Raw genomic sequence first — 2,500 nt, forward strand, 5'->3', positions numbered from 1 at the left:
AACTAGAATGGAGTGCATGGGTGGGCAGAGTCCTGGAGCCCTCCGACTTGCTCCCCCCCACCCCCAGACCTCGCATACCTCTGCCACCTGCTCTCCGCTTCCCTCCTTCACCCCCGTCCCTCTGCACGCCCCACTAAGCATCAGGCATGAAAGCCTGCTGGGGAGCGCCGTGACCGGCCGCAGCGGTGACTGACAGCTCCGGCAGCGCTGCAAACAGAACAGGCGCCAGGGGCTGCAGTGTAGGCCGGTCACTCTGGATATTTCCACCCTTGGTGTGTGTATGTGTGTATGTGTGTATGTGTGTATGTGTGTATGTGTGTATGTGTGTATGTGTGTATGTGTATACAAACTCGCACTCAAATTAGATGCATGTTCTAAAAGGGTCGCCCTGTTTCCCATGTACCAGGTGGAGTGGGAGTCGGCAGAAGCAGGCAGAAGTAGGGGAGCTGTGGACCACGCCAACGGCGCAAGGGGCGGGTGCGCCTGCCATGATATCGGCGGCCCCGCTCTTCAGCGGCGTGCACAACTGGAGCAGCGCAGAGCGTGTGCGCATGTGCGGCATCAACGACGACAGGTGAGGCCGAGCCCTGCGCGCCTGGAAATCTGCGCAAACCCGCAAATATATTTTTGTGTGCGGCTTTTCAATAAATAAATGCGTGTGCGCGCGGGAAAGCCGCTTTCCTGGGAGCCCCCGTTTTCTGTATCGTTTCAACACAGTTTTCAAATATTTGCTTCTATATCGCAAACAAAATTCTGGTTCAATTGCCAAATTTCTAAAATAAGGATCCTTTTTAGAAGCACTTTTAGTTTTTCTTTCCATTGCGACATTTTATAGAAAGCTAATAAAAAGAAAGAAATAAAAAGCGAGGGTGTTTGAACGCGGGCACCAAGTTTTGCACACACACACACGCGCACAAACACAGCCCCACACACGTACCCACACCCATAGCACGACACACACACACGCGCGCGCACACACCACCCGGCACACGCGCACACACACAGCCCCACACACGTACCCACAGCACGACACACACAACCCAACACACGCACCCACACAACCCGGCACATGCACACACACAGCCCCACACACGTACCCACACCCATAGCACGACACACACACACACACACACGCGCGCACACACCACCCGGCACACGCGCACACACACAGCCCCACACACGTACCCACACCCACAGCACGACACACACACAACCCGGTGCGCGCACACCCCTCATACCTGTGGAGTTGCGTTGTGTTGCTCTCCAATCAGCGCCCGTGTCGGAGAGCAGCGGCCGTCGGCTGGAAACATGCGGAAGGTGGAGTGGGAATTTGGCAATCGAGTGTAGAATCGCCGCCCGCTCTGTATTTATTTATTTTATTTATTTATAAAATGTTTTACCAGGAAGTAATACATTGAGAGTTACCTCTCGTTTTCAGGTATGTCCTGGGCATAGTTAATGACAAATAATACATGGTTACAAATACAGTTACATAAATGAACAGGGTATACATTATATACAATACATTGCATTCACAGTTAGTGATAATATATATTATTAGCTGAGAGACCCGGCGTTGCCCGTGAGTTAAATTTGCCGCTAGGAGGGGGGACACAGTGGACAGGAGGGGGGGGGGACACAGTGGACAGGAGGGGGGAGACACAGTGGACAGGAGGGGGGGGACACACTGGGGACAGGAGGGGGGGGGGAAGTGGGGACAGGAGGGGGGGGGTGCAGTGGACAGGAGGGGGGGGGGTTGCTTAAAATTTCCGGGTCCCTCCTCTCCACTCCCCTTGTATGTTTCTCCGCTCCCCCCTCTCTCTCTGCTCCTCCCCCCCATGCGCAGCTCTGGTCCCCACCCTACAGTGTCTGACACACACACACACAGTGTCCCACACACACACACACAGTGTCCCACACACACACAGTGTCCCACACACACACACACAGTGTCCCACACACACAGTGTCCCACACACACACAGTGTCCCACACACACACACAGTGTCCCACACACACACACACAGTGTCCCACACACACAGTGTCCCACACACACACACAGTGTCCCACACACACAGTGTCCCACACACACAGTGTCCCACACACACACAGTGTCCCACACACACACAGTGTCCCACACACACACAGTGTCCCACACACACATACAGTGTCCCACACACACATACAGTGTCCCACACACACACACACAGTGTCCCACACACACAGTGTCCCACACACACACACACAGTGTCCCACACACACACAGCGTCCCACACACACACACAGTGTCCCACACACACACACACAGTGTCCCACACACACAGTGTCCCACACACACACAGTGTCCCACACACACACACACACAGTGTCCCACACACACACACACACAGTGTCCCACACACACAGTGTCCCACACACACACACACACTGTTGCACACACACACAGTGTCCCCCACACACACAGTGTCCCACAAACACACACAGTGTCCCACACACACAC

At 54.6% G+C, this 2,500-nt stretch overlaps 1 protein-coding gene across 2 annotated transcripts in view; it reads left to right on the plus strand.

Annotated features, from left to right (window-relative positions):
• Nucleotides 1–382: 382 nt before the first annotated feature.
• Nucleotides 383–2,500, plus strand: part of BCORL1 (BCL6 corepressor like 1) — an 86,282-nt gene continuing 84,164 nt past the window's right edge. For both annotated transcript variants that reach the window (XM_075572802.1, XM_075572803.1), the window contains exon 1: nt 383–574. In XM_075572802.1, the coding sequence (XP_075428917.1) occupies nt 489–574 (86 nt within the window). In that variant the 5' untranslated portion in view covers nt 383–488. The remainder of the gene's footprint in view (nt 575–2,500) is intronic.

The sequence above is a fragment of the Ascaphus truei genome, chromosome 16 (genome assembly GCF_040206685.1).
Source record: "Ascaphus truei isolate aAscTru1 chromosome 16, aAscTru1.hap1, whole genome shotgun sequence".
Classification (NCBI taxonomy): Eukaryota; Metazoa; Chordata; class Amphibia; order Anura; family Ascaphidae; genus Ascaphus; species Ascaphus truei.